This window comes from Fukomys damarensis, unplaced genomic scaffold, assembly GCF_012274545.1.
Source record: "Fukomys damarensis isolate Sample0158 unplaced genomic scaffold, DMR_v1.0_HiC HiC_scaffold_14, whole genome shotgun sequence".
Lineage (NCBI taxonomy): Eukaryota > Metazoa > Chordata > Mammalia > Rodentia > Bathyergidae > Fukomys > Fukomys damarensis.
The window spans coordinates 26032946-26053270 of record NW_022900926.1 but is presented as its reverse complement, the minus strand read 5'-3'; the positions used below and the strand labels follow the sequence as shown (position 1 = coordinate 26053270).

Here is a 20325-nt window from a genome sequence, read left to right as displayed (position 1 = left end):
AATCTTTTTGTGTCAAGCCTCCTTACCTAGTATTTATTTAACAATCTTAGAATTCCTTAAAAACTACGCTCTTTTTCCATCACTATGAGAAAGGCAGAATGGAAGAGTACTTGACATTACCCATTCCCTTAATGGCAGTTCAAAATTGGCTCCAGCTTTTCACAAATTAGGATGATGGGTTGTGCTTCTTTGTTGTTAGATTTTTGTATCCATTATCCACTTTAAGCCATAATGAAGTAGCATGTCATGTTTTTCTAATGATTAATATCTGCCATATTTAGTCTTAATGCAGATGGCACTGAGGCTGGCACTCAGCACTTAGGAGGGTGTAGGGCAAGAGGATTGCCCTGAGTTTGAGGCTAGTCTGGACTACATAGTAAGTTCAAGGCCAGCCTTAAATACATAGTGAGACCCTGTCACAAAAAGCAAAAAGAGTACTGATATTTTCAAAGTTTGGTTAAAACCCATAAGAATATATATAAAATGAAACATCTTGAGTTGTGTGCTCCCCTCTCACTGGAGATTATACCCAGGGCCTTGTGCATGCTAACGAAGTGCTCTATCACTGAGCTACATCTCCCAACCCTGTTTTTTAAAAAAACAGAGACAGGCCGGGGATTTAGCCCAGTGTTTCCAGCACCTGCCTTGCAAGCGTAAGGTCCTGAATTCAATCCCTGGTACCAAAAAACAAACAAACAAACAAAAACAAACAAACAGATACAGAATCTCACCAAATTGTCCAACCTGGTTTTGAACTTGTGATCTTTTTGCCTCAGCCTTCCTAGTGGCTAGGATTACATATGTGTGCCACCATACCTGGCTTGAGCTTTTATTATAGAAATTTGTCCTACATACTTTAATATCATTTAAGATTTACATATATGTATCAGTGGTTTTCAAGATTTTTGGTGTCAAGACCCTTTATTTTTGTTTAATTCATAAGAAATTATTGAAAACCCAGTGAGCTATTATTTATATGGTTATCTATTGATCTATACCATATGAAAAAATTAAAGCAAATATCTCAAAGAATCTAACTCATTTTTTGAAATCCATTAAATAAGTAATATTTTTATAAAAAATAACTTCTAAAATAAATTTATTAAGGATATGTACTATTTTATATTTTGGCAATTATTTCTAGTGTCTAGCTTGTTAAAAGGGCTAGGTACTCATTTAGTTCTGCATTTTATCTGTTGCAATATGTTGTTTTGGTTGAAATGTATAAAGAAAATCTAATCTTACACCAACAGTTGAAAAAATACTATTTTAATATTTTTTTCATAGAACCTTGAATATTTTTCTTTGATATTAGACCCAAATGCAACAAGTTGTAGTTTTTTAAAGGTTAGCATAGAATTTTGAAATCTATCAATTTTTCATACTTAGTTACATTAAAATCCATTTGTCTTGTGCCTTGAATGGATCTTTTATTCAGGTACAATTTCTGTTATCATTAGACATTTGGAAAATACTGGTTCACCAAGGATGTGAGTATTTCAGATATTGACATATATTACTCTATTTTGTATTGTGACAAAATACCCTGAGGCTGGGTAACTTATAAATTAAAAGGTCTATTTCATGTATAGTTTTGGAGGCTGAGGCTCCAAAATTGGTTAGTTCCATCTGTTGGCCTCTGGTAAGTGCCTACGCCTGTGTCATAATGTGGTAGATAATGTCCTGTACCAGAAGCACTTGTGAGAGATCCCATGGCTATAGAGGAAGCAAGAGAAATCAGGAAGAGGCCAGGCTCATTGTTTTACAACAGGCTGCTCTGTTAGGAGCTAATCCATTACTGTGAGACCTAACCCACTACATAAGACCAACATTGACCCCTTTATAAGATTGGTTACAATGCAGTCACCCCCATTAGTTTCCACCTCGTAAAGGTCCAACTGTGTTTCGGTACTGCCGTTGTGGGGACCAAACTTCCAGTACCTGAACCTGTGGAAGACAAACCACATCCAGACTATAGCAGCACAGTATAAAATACAAAATAAAAAAATACATTTATTAGTTTTTTACCCAATTTTATGAGTAACATCTTTAAGTTTTAGTGAGCTGTTAAGTTCTTAGTGACATACATTGATTTTTCTGAATTCTAATTTTAACTTGAAAGCTCAGTTTTATCATTGGCAACAAATACTGTCAGTTGTTTTCTTTGTAGTAAGGGACTCACTTTGTTCATGTTCAAGAAAATGTCTGCCAAATACCCAAATCAGATAACCATAGTTTATAATTTTTTTTCAGTAAACATGGTATGTATACCATGAAAAAAAAAAACCAATTTAAATTTGCAATTTAAACTGCAGCACAAATGCTTTTTCTTGGGATTACATGTATAGTAGTCATTAGAAGCACTTACTATTTTAAAACACTATTAAGCTATGAACTAGCAGCCGGGGATGTAGCTCAGCGGTTCGGTGGCGTGCCTTGCAAGCGCAAGGACCTGAGTTCAATCCCCGGTACCAAAAAAAAAAACCCCAAAAAACAAAAAACTATGAATTTGAGGATCAATATTTAGTAAATTTTTAATTAAATTAGTAATTTTTACTGCTGCCAGATATATTGTTGTTTGTATCTGTATTTTCAATTACTTGGGAGGCTGAATCAGCGGGTGAATCATGAGTTTGAGTCCAGATTGGGCATCATAACAGTATTCTGTCTCAAAAAAAAAAAAAAAAGTAATACTTTTTTACCATTGGATTAAATACATTCAAAAGTGAAACTGACTAAAAAATTTATGGACTACTGATTAACAATAGCCCTCCTCTCTTGCTTAGTACTAGAGCTGACAGTTTGATCTCTGTTGCTTTTGCACCATTGTTACAAATGTGACACAGAGAAGACAGCAGAATTTGTCCTTGTATTACTATGAAAGTACTTTTTATAAGAGAATCTTGCTGGGACTTGATTTCATAAGCCAGTGGTGCTCAAGGTTCTTTTGATCAGCAAAATTAGCATGTCTCATGATAGAAATGCAAATACTGTGGCCCTGCTCTGGCTCTTCAGCATCTGTAAATTCACTGCTGCATATAAGAAAGTTTACTCTGAGAGCCCTGTAGAATGGGAGTGGGGAAGTTAGAGACAAACTTGCAGCCTCTGTAGAGGATATGATGTAAGCCTGTAATTCAAGCAGTAGGAAGGAAGATAAGGGTGAATTTGCTAGAGATAGATTGTCTAGGACTGTTGCTCATGGACAATTTAAAAGCTAAACAAACATCTGGGACCTGCCAACAGTCAAGGACAGAGGGCTTTTAAAGGCTTTTGCTGCTTTGTGTCCTTAGGACTATCTTTAACTGATCGGGAAAAGATCAGTTCAGAGCTTCTCTAGCCTCTTGAGTCTCCTTTTAGAGAATGCGAGATTTATCAGAGATCGTGGCCTTTGAAGGAATAAAGTTGCACATTTAGGGCCCACAGTATTAGGACAGTATAATGCAAAAAATTGAGATAATGATTTTATTCAGATAATGCCTAGCCACAGGTAAATTTAATACGATGGTACATGCTAGTCAAACAATGGTATATTTTCCTGAAATTCATATCCTTTTGCTACTTTAATTTTACCTATTAGTGCAGTCATTTGATAGATTGTAAGTGTAAAGATGGGTCTCCAATTTCAGTTATAGCAGTTATTCTGTTAGAACTTTTACTACTTAATGTTTTAAAGTTCTTTTTTTCATATCTTTTTTGTTTTGTTTTACAGATTTGTAAGACTCCAACGCCTTCAAGCCAAGATCAACCTGATGGTTCCTGAAATAACTGGGGAAACAAATGCTTCAAGTGCTAGTTGAAGAGTGTGTTTATGTATATTTGAAACCTTCTTTCTATATATACACATTTACATGAGAAGACAGGCTCATTCTTGTGCACATTTGGGAGTTTTACAACTGATGAAATTTAATTTAAGAATCAGATGGAGCAACTTGACATTGCTGGGCACAGGAGCCCAGGGAGAAAAGTATATCACTAATGGCCAATTTTCCATATGGCCTTCATGGGTAAAGAGAATTTGCAAAAAGAAGAAAAAAAATTGCGTAGATTAAGCCTCAAAAATACCTCTCCAATTTAAAGAAGGAAATAGAAGGTGATCACAGAAGTGTGAATTCAACATTGCAGGTGGGATCATGCAGTGTTTTTGCACTTTATTTTTAATTAGGTTTGGTGATTTGGACAGAATTTAAAATTCTGGACTGAAAAGTAACTTTTACTGTGGTTGTGACAAGGAAAGCAAGTTCAGGTGTGATGGGGCAAGTCTGAACATTGAACTAATTCCATCACTTTGCCCTTTTCAGTTAACTGTATTTGAGGATTTTAATTTATTATTTTCCTTTTCTGTACCTGTAGGATATCTTAAAATAGCATTTGGAACCATTAATTACAAAAGTAAACATCAAGGAAAACCCAAGCAAAGCATCCTTTTGCCTGGATGAAAGGCTGTGGAAACAAGCTCTGAATGTGAACAAGAAGGTGCCCATCTGCACAGTGACTCTGGGGCAATTGTGCAATCCTAGGGACTCTGATGCTAGCCTGGGTGTGTGGTTAGAGGGATTATCAGCTGTATTGAGTCTAAGAACACTTGCATATGAGAAGATTACTTGATGGACTTAATGCTGAGATTATTTTTTTTCATTGAAATGAAGAAGTACATGAGCTTTAGGAATAGAGAAGAAGTAACTGGAAAGTGAGAAAGAGTCCACCAAAAGAAACACGAGTGTTACTCTGTTAGCAAGCAGAATTAGGACTACCCTAAGGCAAATACTTGGTCTGCTTTAATAGCTTTAGTCTGCCTCTGCTGAAGGACCTTGCTTTTTAGCCTCTATGGCACTGAGGGGTCTGCTGGCTGGCAGAGGAGTTGTCCCAGGGAACCCTGCGTTCCCAGGGGACACAGGGCCCAGCATTAAGATAGGAAATTCCTGGTTCTGAATAGTGAGGAAGAGTGTTTTTCTTCCTAAAATTGGACTGCTGTCTGCACAAACTCTGGTCTATTTTGCACAGTTTGTGTGCCTTTATTTCCCTTTATGCAATCTTTTTCAGCTTTTGCAGCAGAAATTTGTCTAGTTCAGAAAACATGCCAGAGGGTGGCTATAGAAGATGATCCTGTATGTTCTGTCTCTACATCTGAACTTTTGAAGAGAAAATTCCAGCTAGAAGGATTCTTAAAAAGCCTTAAGTTACTTGAAATCTATGTATTGAAACTCTTAGTCTCTGGAATCACATTACACAAAACTGGAATCTCAGGCTGAATGAGAATAACTAAGTTCAGTAAAAAAGAAGAAATCTGTTTCTTGATCACCACTTATTAATGATGCTCTTTCTCCAAAGGAACAGTGTATTCTTCCTCTAAGGACTTGAAAATAAAAATGGACCCCATGTTTTTTTTAAGCATTACCTTTTCTTAGCAGACTGCCATCATCTTTTATAGAGGAATTTTTTCACTATGCATTTGGTGGATCTTTATAAAATACTGACCTTCTAAGCTTCAAGTCAGTCTTAACTAAAAGGGGGGAAAACCAAGCACGTCAATCCCAAAAATAAAATAAACCAATAAAGAAATTGGTTTAAGATTTTCAGCATTAACCATTACTTTTTAAGTAAAATAATTCATTGAAAAAAGTATGTATGCAGCAGTAGAACATGGACCTGTGCTTTGCAGCGACTCCAACATCCTCTGCCTGTCCTGGAAGGGTCGCGTTCCCAAGAGTGAGAAAGAGAAGCCTGTGTGTAGGAGGCGCTACTATGAGGAAGGCTGGCTGGCCACAGGCAATGGGCGCGGTGTAGTGGGGGTGACTTTCACCTCCAGCCATTGTCGCAGGGACAGGAGTACTCCACAGAGGATAAACTTCAACCTCCGGGGCCACAATAGTGAGGTGAGGTGTGATTTTTATTTTGCTTTTTGCCTGGTAATTTTAGTTGCCTTTTAAGATCCTCTTGCATTTGAAATGTCCTTTACTCTTAATTTCTTAGTCTTGCTGCTAGTGAGACTCATTCTTCTGAACTGTTTCCTGTTCTCTAGTAGGAAAGATGCTAAGGTCGCCACACAGTTCGCAGTGGACTGTGAGTGAACTAAATGGGTCATTTGTCCCCCATGTCCCTGTTTTCCTCTCTGCCTGAGAGTGGCAGCTGCCTGTCTGATGCCCAGTGACAGGGAGGCCAGGGTACTTTCTCTCCATGTCTGGGGTAATTTCTTATGCTCCAAGTCTCCACAGCAAATAGTGACCACTACCAACATGTAAGACTGTGAAAGTAAAAATGGTGCTGTCTTCACCTCACCAAGGTAATACCTGTATTTCTTTGGTGAGGGTTTAACACTTGACTTGTATTTCTTGGAATTGAAAAGAAGTCATTAATTGGACAACAGCCATAATTTTTCCTTACTCTGAGATCTGCTGTGTTGGGCTTATTATGCTATGTATATATACATACATACAGATTTCTTTGGTCTTCTAATTCAGAAACTGGTATTGTCTTTGAAATTTATTGTGAATTTCAACTAAATTTACTGAGCAAAGTTTGTATGTTAGGCACTATGTTTAAAAGAAGACCATGACTGATAATTTCTTGTAAATAATGTTACAAATGTGTACTTGTATAGCATTTTGACAGTATTCGTGTTTTATTTACTAGCTTTCTTTCAGGGTGTTTTCTTATGAGTAATCAATGCCTACATCGGGCATCTTAAAATGTCACTTATGGTTACTGAAAAGCTGTTGTAGAGAAGCAAAAATATTTTTGGAGTATATGTCTTAGTCCATTTAGCCTGCTATAACAAAATATTACAGATTGGGGGGGCTGATTAATATATAAACTTATTTCAAATAGTTTTGGAAATTGGAAGTCTGAGATTAGGTGCCAACATGTTAGATTCTGGTAGGGCCTTCAGGGTTGTACAGTGATGTTTTCTCTTTGATGGAATGAGCTTGAGTGTTTCTCTGGGACCTCTCAGGAGACTACCAGTTCCATCTTTTCCTAAAGGCCCCACTTCCTAATTCCATTGCCTTGAGGTTAGGATTTCAATGAATTAATTTTGAGCAAACTACTTAACACATATTAAAGTGTTACTATATTATGTACATCTTAGTGTTGATTTATATGTACAAATACCCATGGAAGCCCCAGCCAGATCAAAATATAGAACAGTTCTACCACCTGTTACAGGGCCTGTTTGCTCCTTCCTAAATTTATATTCCATCTTAGTTCATTCTTGTTGCTATAACAAAACACCTTAGAATAATTTAGAAACAACAAAAATTTATTGGTCATTATTCTGAAGCTTGCAAAGTCCCAGATCAGTTCTCTAGCAGATTGACTAAATATGTCTGGTGGAGATTTGCTTTCTGCTTCCTAGATAGTGTCTTGTTGGTCCATGAGATAGTAGTCTCCCTCAAGCTTCTTTTTATTTTTTGAGATGGGGCCTTGCTATATAGTCTAGTCTGGCCTTGAACTGTGTAGCCCAGGCTGGCCTCACTCTCACAGAGATCCTCCTGCCTCAGCTTCCAGAGTGCTGGGATTATAGGCATGTGCCACCACACCCAGCTCCCTCAAACTTTCTTTATAAGGGCACTAATCCCACTCATCAAGGCAGAGTCCATGTGATCTAATTGACTTCTAAAGTCCATACCTCTTAATTCCATCGCAGTGGAGGTATAAATTTTCAGGTGAATTTTGTCAAGACACATTCATGTCATAACAACCCCACTGAGAGGTAATCCACATTTTTTATTGCATATTTTGTGTGTATGGCTACTTTCATTAACAAGAATATGTGTGAGAATCATCTTTGTGTGCATACTATTTGTTTTTAATTGATATTAATTTTCTATCAGAGAAAGATAACCATAATTTTTTCATTATTCTGTTGATAGCATTTGGATTACTTCCAGTTTGAGGCTATTCTAACTAACACTCCTGTGAATATCTGTGTGCAGTGCATGTCTTTCTTTAGAATTTCTGAGCCACAGTATTGGCATATGAGGTTTGACAGTTAGTTTGACAATTTTGTTATTGCCAAATAATTTTCTGAAGTGATTGTACCATTTTATACCACACCATCAAGGTATAAAAGTTTTGACAAGGGGAAAAAATGAGAACCAAGATCTGTCATGTAAAGGTGCAAGATCCCAATGATGAATGTAAATGTACTGTATACCTAAAATGTACCAATAAACTCAGTGAGAGGAAAAAAAAGGTATAAAAGTTTTAGTTGTGAAGCCAGATGTATTTTGATATTCTTTTCCTTAGTCTGAGTTTAATTTACTAAGAACATTCTTTTGAGTGAAAAATAATGTTTTATAGACATTGTCATACAACATTGGGTACATATACAAATAAATACATTACTGTACTTTTAAGTGGCCACTCTTTTAAAAGATACAATTTTCAGACTGGGGATTTAGCTTGGTGGTGCTGCTTCCTGCTTTGCAAGCTCAAAATCCTGAGTTTGATCCTTGATACCAAAAAAAAAGAAAACCACAATTTTCTGTTGATGTGTAATAAATTACTACAAACTTGATGGCTTAAACCAGCACCCTTTTCAAGTCTCACAGTGCTTGAAGGTCTGAAATCTTTCATAGTGTGACTTGGCTTCTGCTCAAGATCTCACAGGCTTGGAGATACAGTGCCAGCTGCAACTGGGAGCACCTCTGAGGCTCAGGACCCTCATTCGGGCTTATGCAGGTTGTTGGGTTTGTAGGACTGAGACGTTTGGACTCTACTGGCTGTTCATTGGACCTGCTATAGTGGCTTCTCCACAGTATACATTTGGTCTTCAAAGCCAACAGGAAAGCCTCTACTGTACCTTTCAATATTCTGATCCATTTTGAATGTAGTTTAGCACACGTGAGAGATATGGGTCTAGATATAGTCTTCTGCATGTGGAACCAGTTTCCCCAGCACCATTTACTAAAGAGGCTGTCTTTCCTCCAGTGTGTGTTTTTTGGCCCCTTTGTCAAAGATTAAACCATAGAATGTACTTGGTATTGTTTATGCATCTTCTGTTCTCTTCCATTGATTCACGTGTCTGTTTTTTGTCAGAATCACACTGATTTTATCACTATGGCTTTGTGATATAACTTCAAAACTGTGATGTGATGCCTCTGGCTTTGGTCTTTTTGCCCAGACTAGCTTTTGCTATTGAGTCTCTTCTGGTTCCATATATATTTTAGGATTGTTTTCTTTAGTTTTGTGAATAATGCTGTTAGTATTTTGATAGGGATTGCTTTAAATCTGTTGATCAATTTTGGAAGTATGGCAATTTTGACTATATTGATTGTGCCTGTGCAGGAACAGAGGATATCTTTATATTTTCTGATGTACTCTATCGTCTCCTTTTGTGGAGTGCTGTAGTTTTCATTGTAGAGATCTTTCACTTTCTTGGTTAAGTTAATTCCTAAATATTTAATTTTTCTTGATATTATTGTGAATTGTATTTTTTTCCTAATTTCTCTCTCAGTAAGTTCACTACTGGTTTACAGGAGCGCTGTTGATTTTTGTGTGTTGATTTTGTATCCTGCTTCATTGCTAAATTTGGTTATTAACTCTAGGAGTCTTTTGGTGGAATTTCTTTGAGTCTTCTATGTAGAGTATCATGTCATCCTCAAATGATGATACTGTGATTTCATCCTTTTCTATACAACCCCACCCCCACCCCTGTACCAGAAGTTGAACTCAGGACCTTGAGCTTGTGAGGCAGGTGTGGTACCACTGAGCTAAATCCCCGGCCCATCCCTTTTATTTCTTTTGTCTGACTCTTCTTTCTGATAATTTTGAGTACTATATTGAACAGGAATGGGCATTCTTGTCTTGCTCCTGATTTTAGAGGAAAAACTTTCAGCTTTTCCCCATTTAGTATGATGTTGGCAGTAAGTTTATCATAAATCACTTCTATCAGATTGAGGTAATGTCCTTCTATATCTATTTTCTTCAGTTTTTAAAATTATAAATGGATGTTGGATTTTGTCAATGGTTTTTTCATTTTGCATCTGTCAAAATGATCGATATTATTTTGGTCCTTTTTATGATGTATTACATTTAGTAATTTGTATATGTTGAACCATTCTTGCATCTCTGGATGACGCCTACTTGGTCATGATATAATTTGAACTTACAGTCTTCTGTTTGAGCTTCTCAGAGTGTTGGGACGACTGGTGTATGCTACTATGCCTGGCTATCTTTGAAACTTTTTTTTTTATTAAAGATTGCAAAGATACATGATAACAAGAAATGAAGATACTAAATAAAAATTTCAAATATACATATTTATGGCAGCAAAAAAAGGCTATGAAATCAACAAGAATTTATGTAACACAGACTAATCGAAATACATTAGTTTGATATGATCTTCAAACATTATGTTCTTTCTCATTTTCTATAATATTTTTGAAATAATGTGTTTATAAATAAAACAAAGTTACATATTATAGTTGAGAAACTGTCCTCAAAATTTTATGATTTATAAACTCCTTGGTTTTATTAATTGATAAATATCATATACTTGTTGATTGTACCACTTACATTTTCTAACAAAACTTCCCACAGAAAAAAATATACTTATATTTGAAATCCAAAATCAACTAAAAAAATTCATTTTTAAGATCATATTTTTCTGTTTCTATTTTATTATATCCCATACTTATTTTTATTATATTTTTATAAGCATAATGATAGAATTTAACACCAATAGATATGTAATATTCTTCCCAAAAAATATTCTTCAAAAGAATGACTATGAATTAAGTCAAGCATGTAATTTAAAGAAATCATACGATTACCAGAGAAACTATCAATATGCCAAATGTGCACAATCCTACCACATTCTTGACCATGTTTCTCATTTAATAGTGCACACATATGTGTAAAAACATACCTCCCACACATATACACAATGCATATTTTCTACAATACAATATATACTTAGGTATAATAAAACAGTGCAGTGATGTGTGGAATGTTGGTGATTTGTATAATTTGAGAAAAAACAAATATCTTTGAGGGAGTTGGAGAATTTGTAATATGTACCAGATACTAAATGATATTAATGATTAAGTATAGTTATAATAAAATTTACTTAAAAATTAATATTTGTCATCAGTAGAAAATAGGTACAAAGATATATTGATAACATAACAACATTTATCTTAACAAATTTCCAAACAAACAAGCTGTAGTGACAGAAAAGGAAGTTTGTAGAAAGCAGAAATGAAAGAGGAAAATGACAGATGGACCTTAATATTTTTCATACTAATATATACAGATTTCATAAATTCTCAAATAAAAAAGCAAAGAAAATGACAACCAAAATAACTCATCAATTTGGTAGACCAACATATAGAGACAAGGATTAATGTATTGATAAATTTTAAAAATATGAAATGTAAAGCCTGAGATTTAGCTCAATAGTGCTGCACCTGCCTAGCCAGAGCAATGTGCCGAGTTTAATCCCCAGCATCAGAGGAAGAAAAAGGAAAAGGAAAAGAAGAAAAAAAGAGGGAAAAAAAAGCATATATACTTTCTGACATACTCAATAAATGAAAAATAAATTATTTGTTATCTCTTCCTCTTGAATTGTTCCCTTCTCAAGGATGTAGTGAACTTCTTTGTCTCTTTCAATCAGTTTAAGTTTGAAACTTACTTTGTCTGTGAATAAGATTGCTACCCCTGCTTTTTTTGGAAGGGCGGGAAGCTCCTGTTACATGAAGTTTTCTGTCCTTTCACAGTCTATGGTCTTCTTTTTACATTAGACGTGTCTTGTATACAACATATTATTGGATCTTGCTTCTTAATCTATTCTTCTGGTCTACTTCTCTTGATTGGTGAGTTGAGGCCGTTAATATTGGTGGTTATAACTGATATGTACTAACTTATTATTATCATGGTTTTTTTTTTTTTTTTTTTTTTTTTTTTGAGTTTATTGGTACATTTAGGGATCCAGTACAGTTACATTCATTGTTGGGATCATGTACCTTTACATGAAGGATATTGTTTAGAATTCGTTGTGGTGCTGGTTTGGTATTCATAAAGTTTCTCAGGTGTTCTTTATCATGAAAATATCTTATTTCCCCATCCATTTTAAAAGAAAGTTTTGCAGGATACATCAGTCTAGGTTGGAGGTTGTTTTCTTTTAGTACTTGAAATAATCTCATTCCAGGCTCTCCTTAACCTAAGGGTTTGTGTTGAAAAGTCTGCTGTGAGTCTGATAGGCTTTCCTTTGCATGTAATTTGTTTCTTTTCTCTTACTGCTTGTAGTATTTTGTTCTTCTGTTGGGTTTCTGGATCTTGATTATTATATGTCTAGGTGTAGATTTTTTTTTGATCACGGCTATTTGGAGTCTTATATGCCTCACTTATCTGTATGTTAAATTCTTCCCCTCTGGGAAGTTTTCTATACTTAATTCTGTGAACAGCTTTTTTAAGTCATTTACATTTTCTCCTAGTACTTCTTGAATTCCTATCTATCTTATGTTATTCTTCTTAGTATCATCTAAGAGTTGTTGTATCAATTTCTCATGATCCCCTACTGTTTTTAAGAGACCTCTCTTTTCACAGTCACTGACTGCAATTTTATCTTCTATATCTGAGATTCTATCTTCGGACTCTTTTATTCTTTTGTGCACACTCTCAGTGGAGTTTTTAATCTCCTGGATATCTGTTTGAATCTGTCCTATGGATTCCATTTCTTTCTTGTATTGGGCATTTATTGTTTCAAATTCTTTCTTATGCTGGGCATTCATGGCTACTGTCATGGTCCTGAGCTCATCTATTTTCCTCTCAGTTTCTGTTCTAGAGTCACGAATTATAACTTTCAATTTGCTTGTCATCTCTGTGATTATCTGGGAAATTACTTCTGTTTTATATTTCTCTAGAGCCTGATTGATCAGTTTTGTTACTTCCTGTGCTTTGAGTTCAGGGTGTCCTGATGGTTCACTCTCAGACTTTTCACCCTCATTTGCCCCACTCTTTGCCATTGGTGAACTGGAAGTCTGTCCCTGTATCTTGCTTAAGCGTTTTCTCATTATTACTATTGTTGTTGGGTTATCCTTAGTTTAACCTTTAGATTATTACTTAAAGCTTTCTGATATAGTTGGGCTGCAGCCCATGGGTCTCTGATGACTCATACACATTCTCATTTTCATAATACTGAAGAAAACAGTGCATTGAATCAATCACAATCCTTTATCCTAATTGATACAATCAGCACCACAATATAATGAAGCACAGTTTGCAAATTGACCACTTATGGTAGTCATCAAGCTATCACCTTCACACCTTGTGAATTTAATTAAAATCAAGAAGCAATCCAAAATATGCTTACAGTAAATAAACTTTTCAATAAGGATATTTACCATTTACAATGGGGGCTTAAAACAAAGTTAAGACAGGAGGCGTAGATAAGTATAAGAATTAGAGAAGGTTTCATATGAAGCCAAAAGATGTAAAATGATCAGACAATCATCAGGAAATTGTTAAATTCAAAAAGAACAAACAAAATAGAAATATAATAACCCTTGAGTGAGGTAGAGTAACATAAGAAAAGAACAAAGAAAAGAGAAAAAAATAATAAAAGAAGAAGAAATCTCAATTAGGACAAGAGCAGAAACAAAAAGAGAGACGAGGGATACTATAGTGGAGTAAGAGACTGAGTTAGAGAAAGAAAACAAAACAAAACAAAAATTTGCAGAGTAGGATGAAAAAAAGAAACAAAAATGAGTTTGAAGGGCCTCTTTCAGACTATATCACTGCTGTCATAATATACAACATGTGCCGCCATTTGCAGAGCTGAGTCCCCTGATCTCAGCTAACTGGTGGCAGAACCCCACAAAGCAGAGTGAGCTCGGACTGCAAGGCCCAGACTGAGTTCCCCGACCTCCTAAAGAGTTGAACTCCACTCAGTTCTACTGTTAAGTTTCCCCCACCACTTCTTTAAAGATGTTCAAAGTTGAAAGTGCCAGAAAATACTCTTTATGACCACCTCTGCCTCTACAGAGTAGGTCCAAAGACTGGTACAATTAGGAGGTCTAAAAGCATGAGGAGGAAGGTTGGGGGTGGTTCAGGCGTGGCCGAGCGGCTACCTTTTAGAGCTGAAGATGGCAGCAGCGGAGCCAGCAGGGGAGGGCGCGGCGGAGAAGACCCTCTGGCGCTGAAGATGGCGTATGCAGCCTGCAGGAGAGCTGAAACTTTTGATAATGATGTTCTGGAAGAAGGATGGATGTATGCTTACCTGGGGAACTCCCAGTTCTTTGTAACTGGTTGAGAAGTGATGCTTTCTTAAGATTAATGGTTCCTCTATTCTGAGGCATGGCTGTGATCTAGTGTCATATAAAGATTTTTTTTTCTTTTAGAAGTGTCTTCTTAATTGGGTATTTATGCTTTTCAAAATGAGTATTATGGTCCAGAAGGAAAGTTATTTCAAAAAATAATTACTTGGGAATATTTTTGTTTTAGAAAACAGTTTCTTATAGGTGTTATTGTCATGTAAATCAGTCAAGGTTAGTACAGACCTTTGTAACAGTATTTTCTTAAGAGTAGACAGGCATTTATGCAAATATGGTGTAGAATTAGTTTCATTATAGGGACTGCAATAGTAGTTTCACCTGGCTTCTTGGCTTTGGGTATATGTTCTCTAAGATACTTTTTCTGATGCCCCATGTCTTGCATACAACCAACAGACCTCTATGGTTGCACTTAGAATGCTTTATTGCAGTTAACTGGTTGATGGTTTAGTAAAAACTCATTGGAAAATTTATCTGTTAGCTTACCTCCCATTTTTTAGAATGCTACTTGAGTTTTTTGTTTTGTTTTGTTTTTTGTTTTTGGCCCAGGGCCTTTTCACACTAAATTTTATCCCCACTTCTTCTTAAATTTTGAGATAGGGTCTTGTTAAGTCACTGAGTTGCCCAGGCTGGGCTTGAACTTGTGGTTCTGCTTCAGCCTCCCAGAGTGCTGAGATTATTTAGTCTTTTTTAATGTCCTTTAACTCTTTATCTGACTTCAGTATGGTTTTTCTCCACTCTACCAAAATAGTCTTCCCAAGAACCTTATTATGTGTCTTAGTTATTTTTGCATCACTGAGACAAAAATACCCAACACTCAAAGTTTTTTTTTCTTTTTATTGAGTTTATTGGTACAATCTAGGTATACAATACAATTACATTTATTACTGGGATCCTATACCTTTACATGACAGGTCTTTGTGTCATTTTTTCCCCTCGTCCTTGCCCTCCCTTCACTCCCTCCAACACTCAAAGTTAAAGGAAAAAAGGTTTATTGTACATCACGGTTTGTAGAAGTTTCATTCTGTTGTCAGCTGGACTGTATCCAAGTTACCTGGCAAGGCAGAAGGGCATTACATAGGAGAAACAGTTCATGGTGTGGTAGGTAGGAGGCGGCAGCAGCCTTCCTTCTGCTTTCCCTCTTGTTCCATCCAAGCTACAAGACTATTGGATGGTGTCACCCACACCTGGGGCGGGCTTTCTCATAATCTATACCTAGAATATACTAAACCGATTAGTGGATTAATGCAATACCACACACCCTTCTCCCGGTATCACATACCCTAAATCTAGCCACCTCCAAAAAGCCCCACCTGTAAGCACTCGAGACTTTAGGGGACATGTAGATACAGATACAAGCCATAACACCATGCTAAACCTACATGTCTCTTTACTGCACTTGATGTCTTTATGGCACCAGTGGAGTTGAAATGTTTTTTCTTTCCAGAAAACAAGTCTCTTCTGGTTTTCTTATTTTACCTTTCTGGCCTCTGCTTTCTTTATACTCTTTGGAGTTCTGCTTTTTGCCCCTCATCTTTGAATGTTAGAGGGCACAAAGTGTCTATCTGCTTTTAGATTATACAAGTTGGTATAAACATACCTGTATGATGGTAACTTCCAAATTCATATCTCCATATTTCTTCTCTCTCTGGTTTCATACTGCATTGTCCAACTTGATATATGAGGTACAAGGTTGAACCTTGTCCGTAGGCCCCCTAAACCATATGTCACCCAAACCGAACTGTCCCTTATTCAACTGTTCCTGCAACCATCTGGTGCTGCCTCTGTCTTCCCTGGTTCAATATATGGTCCTAAGACCAGCCAGTCAGCCAAGCTTCCCACTTAGAAATTTCCCTTGTCCCCAGGTCCCCAGGTCCAGTTATGAGCAAGACTTCCCATTGTACCTGACTTCCAAATTTTATCTGAAATATGCCACTTGTCTCCTCTGTCTTCGCCACTGCTCCTAGTACAAGCCTCCTCACAGATCTTCTGACTTAAATTCTTATTTAACTGTGGTGGTGATGGGGGGCCCCGGGGCTCTGCCTAAGAATGTATATTTAGTTTTTCAAATAAATGTGTTTCTAAGGTATTTTAATTATATATTTTTTCTAAACACTATGTGGCCTGTATCACAACTCCAGAAAGAATGAGAATTTCCAGATTACAAAAGAATGAGCTTCTTTGCAGCTGATGCATAGGCTTCTTTAATGCTCTTTGTTAAGAGAGCAGAGTTACAGTGGAGGGCTCAGGCTCCTTGTCTTCTGTACGGAACTTGAAGTGACTGCTTATTTAAACTTAGAAGTTTTTTTTTTTTTTTTTGAGACAAGGTTTCACTTTGCAGTTCAGGCTGGCCTTGAACTCTCTGTAGCCACACTGGTCTTGAGATCCTCCTGCTTCAGCTTCCCAAAGTGCTGGGATTACTGGCATGCACCACTACACCTGGCTACCTTAGGGGAGATTTGAAAACCCATATTGATTTAAAAACATACGGATTTTAACATGTAACAATATTTTTTTTTTTTTGAGACGGGGCTCACTATGTAGTTGAGATTGACCTGGAGCTCACTATGTAGCCCAGGCTGGTCTCGAACTCACAGCGATCCTCCTGCCTCAGCCTCCCAAGTGCTGGGATTACAGGTATGTGCCACCATGCCCGGCACATTTAGCAATATTCTAATTCTAGTGAGGAAATGACTTATTTTGGATTAAAGTCAGCAAAAACTCAAAAAATTTGTATCTTTTTTATAAATTCTAGAAAGTGACTTTTAGTAGATTCGTGATTACCACTTAGGACAGTATAATGATGAATGTAAGGGAGAAGTCTCATTTCCCTTAGTGTTTCTTGATCCGAGGAAGTTTGTGCTCTACCACTTAGCTCCTTTGGTCTTTTCCAAATTCATTGAAACCATCTGTTTACTTAATAAATTAAAACAATTCTTTCTTTCAGAGTTGTGAGATTCTATGTGATAATATACATTTGAAAGGGCTTTAAAAATAATGCAAGTGTCATGTTTATAAATGAAAGTACCCTATCTTTTTAACTTCTACTTGCTTCCCAGTCTTTATGATAGCACCTCATCCTGGAAATTCAGTAACTGTTCTCTTAGGGTCAGAGAAATTGTCTCTTGATTTCTGTTTCAGTTCAAATTTGAGAACATAATATATACTCAACACATACTTATATTTAGTCCAGGTGCTATGTGTGCTTACTACTGTGAAATAAAAGAAATCCTGGATTGCACCTCATAGATTCTGCATTCTAGCAGTGAAAGTGAGGTGTATACTTGGAAATATCTTCCTCCATTTGCATTTCAGAAAGAAAGCCTGGAGTTAAGGAATTAAGGATGAGCCTGACTAGAGACTGTATGGTAAAGAAGACGTTGAAGCAAGGCCTTGAGATACAGAATTCAGACAGTATTTTTCTTGGTAAGGCCATAAGAGTAAGCTACTTTGTGGCTTCTTTTCTTTTTTGTGAGATAGGGCCCAACCTTAGCATGCTCTGTACTTACCTTGTCAGATCTGGTTCTGGTATCCTCAGGAAGATGCCTTTACAGCCTGGCTAACAAGGACAAGGACCTTCACTGGAACACATTTTTGCCTCCACTGGAACAGAATCACTTTCATTGGACAGGCAGTGTTTTGTTTTGTTTTTTTTTTTGTACCTTTCAACTGTCCTGTGAGTTGTGTGTAATTTTTAATGGGTATTTGATTCGTTTGGGTATTCTGTGCTTTGATTAATTTCAATGACAGAAAGTTTAACCAGAGTGCTTTTTTGGGGAGTACCAGGGATCAAGCTCAGGACCTTGGGCTTGTGAGACAGGCGTGGTGCCTCTGTGCTAAATCCCTGGCCCACTAGAGTGCTTTCTTAATTTGACTTATGCAGACACTGTATAAGTGTGTCTGTCTGTGCTTTGTATATTTGGGATGTATTCAGATTTATCTGAGTTAAAAATAAAGTGCTAGTGATTCAGCATTAATAACTCACCTTATGTGACTCTTCTCTTAGAACACCTTCATTTATATGAGTATATTTTAACATTTTAGGTGACCATAGCTACCATGCCTTTTGTGTGGCCCATTAGTGGACACTTGCCTTACTTGTCCAGTTCAGAGTGGATATGGGGGGTGGTCACCTCCATGTAGTAATAGGGACATGAGAAGCTTGGGGCTGTAGTAGTGATTGTGGCTTTGGCAAGTGTGCTTAGCAGATTTTAAAACTATAATGTTTAAAGATAGGAGTTGAAAAACCATAATCACTTAGAATTTCCTGTACTTTTTACAGATAAACTTAATTGTGTTGAATGAAAGGAATAATGGAAATTTACCTAATTTTATATCCTGGAGAGGAATTTAAATAAAGAGTTTAATGGATATGCCACTTTAATTTTTCAGCTTCACTATTAAAGAATTCTTGAGTAGGAAAATCTAAGTAAAAGGATCTTCATAGTCAAAGAACAGAGCAGCATATAAATAAACATTTTAAAAAATGTTTTTAAGTTCCCTGAACATAGCCAGGGTTAACTTCACTTTCCTGATGAGTCCATGTTCTTTTGCCTTCAGACCTTAAAAAATGGGTGGTAGATGTGCTGGGCTGATTTACTACTGAGCAGTATAGTAGGTCAGAGGATGATGTGCCATGAACCAGAATGATTGGAGAAGCTTCCTGTGAGAGTTGGAGAATGGCCTGGATATTGAAGCTCATTTTGGTTCTCTAAACATTTGAGGGTCTATCTAGGTTAGAAACTGCTGAGCTTTGGCTTTACAATAATGAAATAGGTGCTGTTCTAGCTGAGATGACCTTGGCAACAGAGAATAGATTCCATTCTTTGGAAATAATGTTCTACTGCTAGTGACAGTTTTCATATATGCCCATAATCTTCTGTGTGCTTTATGTCCATTACTTTTGATTTTTTTTTTTTTGTCCTTATAACAACTCTTAACAATTTTATTACCCTGTTACACACTTGAAGAATCTGGGGCTCAGAGATGTTACAGATGTTGCCTAAAGTCACAAAATTAGATGATGGCAGACTCCTGGAATTTTAATACATATCTCTGTGTTTTTCCTTCTGTAAAACACTGTTCAAAAAGGGAGCTGGACTTGGTGGTCATGCCTGTAATCCCAGCACTTGGGAGGCTGAGGCAGGAGGATGACTGTGCGTTCGAGTCCACTGTGAGTTGGACTACATAGAGAGAATCTGTCTCATAAAGCAAAACAAAACAAAGCCAGAAACAAAAAAAGGTAAGGGGAAGAGGCACTATTACAAGCAGAGAAGCAGATGTATGAGGCCATGGCAAGTGCTTTGGGCACTGAAGAGTTTGGTGAAATGTTGGAGAGTAATGAAAGGCAAAGCTGGATCAGTAGGTGGGGCCAGACATAAATAGTCCTCATGAAAAAACAGCAGTAGTAGATGTTTGTGAGATGAAGAATATACCACTTTTGGTTTGGATTGTATTCCAAGACTATTAAGAAGATTATCATATTCAAAATAGAGATGTTGAAAAAAATGAAACATGAGTATAAAAATTTTGTTCAGTTTATTTATCCACCCAGGTGGATAAGTGAGACTCGGTAGCATTAGTTATATTTGTGTAAGTTACAGTAGCATCATGATAGTGTATGAATGAAACTATCTGCTTAAGTGTAGCTGATTATTATAACCTGAAAGTGTTTAAACAACTTTTTTCTTTTGGTACCGGGATCAAACTTGGGACATTGTGCTTGAGAGGCAGGTGGTGAAACCACTGAGCTAAATCCCTGGCTTAACTCTTTTTAATTCTAGTAGTGAACAACAATCTTTTCTAACAGAGAGCCAGAAATAGGACTGTTGATTTATATATAGGTCATAATTTCATTTTACTTCCTGGCTATTGTTAGTATGAGCTAATTTTAATTTTTATTACACTAATAAGTACACATGGATAAACGCTAATAATGAAAAATAACAATCTTCTAATTCATGTCTCTTCTCTGCCTACCTCTTGTCTTGGTTATTCATCAGAGTCTTTTTGATGAATTAGGACTTTATTGACTTCTCATTTTGGCAGATGAGGT

At 36.5% G+C, this 20325-nt stretch overlaps 1 protein-coding gene across 5 annotated transcripts in view; it reads left to right on the top strand.

Annotated features, from left to right (window-relative positions):
* Window positions 1–3713: 3713 nt before the first annotated feature.
* Tulp4 (TUB like protein 4) overlaps window positions 3714–20325 on the top strand; it is a 191751-nt gene continuing 175139 nt past the window's right edge. For 4 of the 5 annotated variants that reach the window (XM_033763288.1, XM_033763286.1, XM_010625232.2 and 1 more), the window contains exon 1: window positions 3714–5873. In XM_033763288.1, the coding sequence (XP_033619179.1) occupies window positions 5622–5873 (252 nt within the window). In that variant the 5' untranslated portion in view covers window positions 3714–5621. The remainder of the gene's footprint in view (window positions 5874–20325) is intronic. The other variant, XM_033763287.1, reaches the window with a different exon arrangement.